At 40.5% G+C, this 2,536-nt stretch overlaps 1 protein-coding gene across 1 annotated transcript; it reads right to left on the reverse strand.

Annotated features, from left to right (window-relative positions):
* Positions 1-1,641: 1,641 nt before the first annotated feature.
* LOC139457227 (uncharacterized) lies at positions 1,642-2,166 on the reverse strand. The gene has a single exon (XM_071238640.1). The coding sequence runs from the start codon at positions 2,164-2,166 to the stop codon at positions 1,642-1,644; it is 525 nt and encodes a 174-aa protein (XP_071094741.1).
* Positions 2,167-2,536: the final 370 nt, after the last annotated feature.

Below are 2,536 nucleotides of genomic sequence, written 5' to 3' on the forward strand. Positions count from 1 at the left end.
ACAATGTTTCATCATACTGACAGGTACCATTTTATACCACACTGACAGATACTATGTTACACCACACTGACAGATACAATGTTAATCCGAACTGACAGATACAATGTTACACCACACTGACAGATACAATGTTAATCCGAACTGACAGATACAATGTTTCATCACACTGACAGATACAATGTTATACCACACCGACAGATACAATGTTAATCCGAACTGACAGATACAATGTTTCATCACACTGACAGATACAGTGTTATACCACACTGACAGATACAATGTTATACCACTTTGACAGATACAATGTTAATCCGAACATACAGATACAATGTTTCATCACACTGACAGATACAATGTTATACCACACTGACAGATACAATGTTATACCACACTGACAGATACAATGTTACACCACACTCACAGATACAATGTTACACCACACTGACAGATATAATGTTACACCACACTGACAGATACAATGTTATACCACACTGACAGATACAATGTTATACCACACTGACAGATACAATGTTACAACACACTGACAGATACAATGTTACACCACACTGACAGATACAATGTTACGCCACACTGACAGATACAATGTTATACCACACTGACAGATACAATGTTACACCACACTGACATATACAATGTTGCATCACGTTAATAGATACAATGTCATGCTACACTGATACAATGTTATACCAATCTGAAAGATACAATGTTACTTCAAACTGACAGATACAATGTTATACTACACTGACAGATATAATGTTGTACAACACTAACAGATACAATGTTACATCACACAAACATATACAATGTTACATCATACTGACAGATACAATGTTACACCACACACTGACAGATACAATGTTATACCACACTGACAGATACAATGTTATTTCAACCTGAAAGATACAATGTTTCATCACACTGACAGATACAATGTTACACCACACTGACAGATACAATGTTATGAAACACTGACAGATACAATGTTAATCCACACTGACAGATACAATGTTATACCACCTGACAGATACAATCTTATAACACTCTGACAGATACAATGTTATCCAACACTGACAGATACAATGTTACACCACACACTGACAGATACAATGTTACACCACACTAACAGATACAATGTTACACCATACTGACAGATGCAATGTTTCACCACACTGACAGATACAATGTTACACCACACTAACAGATACAATGTTACACCATACTGACAGATGCAATGTTTCACCACACTGACAGATACAAAGCTATATCACACTGACATATACAATGTTACACCATACTGACAGATACAACGTTACACCACACACTGAGAGATACAAAGCTATATCACACTGACATGTACAATGTTACACCATGCTGACAGATGCAATGTTTCACCACACTGACAGATACAAAGCTATATCACACTGACATATACAATGTTAATAGTATGTTATCAATTATTGCCCTGTAAAGAGAAACATCATCCTTGTTTGGAATGTGTGTTTCTGTAATAAAGTGCTTATGCCCTTGCCGATTTGTTGTGTTATCCTTTCTTTTGAGGATGGAGCAGAAAATTACCGCAGTATCGAGGAAAAATCTAACATGAACCAGTGAATCGTGAGATCAGTAGGATGACCTATCTAAACCCCACAGGGAGAGAATTCTGCTACTGGGAACCGCATCTATTGGAATTTGCAACAGGAAATACGCATGGGTACTCGTGACCACTTCTGTCGGAATCGCCACAGATACACAGGCATAGTTACTCGTGACCTCTTCTGTCGGAATCACCACAGGGACACAGGCGTAGGTGCTCGTGACCTCTTCTGTCGGAATCACCACAGGGACACAGGCGTAGGTACTCGTGACCTCTTCTGTCGGAATGGCCACAGGGACACAGGCATAGCTAATCGTGACCTCTTCTGTCGGAATCGCCACAAGGACACAGGCATAGCTACTCGTGACCTCTTCTGTCGGAATCACCACAGGGACACAGGTGTAGGTGCTCGTGACCTCTTCTGTCGGAATCGCCACAGGGACACAGGCATAGCTACTCGTGACCTCTTCTGTCGGAATCGCCACAGGGACACAGGCAGAGGTACCCGTGCCCTCTTTAGTCGGAATCGCCAGAGGGACACATGCATGCATACTCCGTGCTTATCATGACTGTCCTACCTTCGACTTTCTCATGCGCTTTACAACTTCTAAGCACAGACTACCTGTTGAAACTGGGGGACGGTACAATATTGTTCAAGAAGATAGAAAATGTACATTGTGTTGAAATGCAATCGGTAATGAGATACCCTTTTATTGGAATGTCCAAATTTGTCATGTATCAGAAACCAGTTGCTACCAGATAACTACCATAAATATCCTAACACCGGTAAGCCCATACCAGTTTAACTGGCAAACTATGGTCAAAAATGTATACGCATGTCCACCATTAGAAGCGTATTCTTGTGTACCGCTTTCTTGTGTACACCTCTGTCTATATGTCGTCTAGATCTTCTTCTTCTAC

This window comes from Haliotis cracherodii, unplaced genomic scaffold, assembly GCF_022045235.1.
Source record: "Haliotis cracherodii isolate W230 unplaced genomic scaffold, xgHalCrac1.p SCAF_12, whole genome shotgun sequence".
Classification (NCBI taxonomy): Eukaryota; Metazoa; Mollusca; class Gastropoda; order Lepetellida; family Haliotidae; genus Haliotis; species Haliotis cracherodii.

Coding starts and splice junctions, on each gene's coding strand:
- LOC139457227 (XM_071238640.1), bottom strand. CDS start 2,166: ATGCATGCATGTGTCCCTCTGGCGATTCCGACTAAAGAGGGCACGGGT.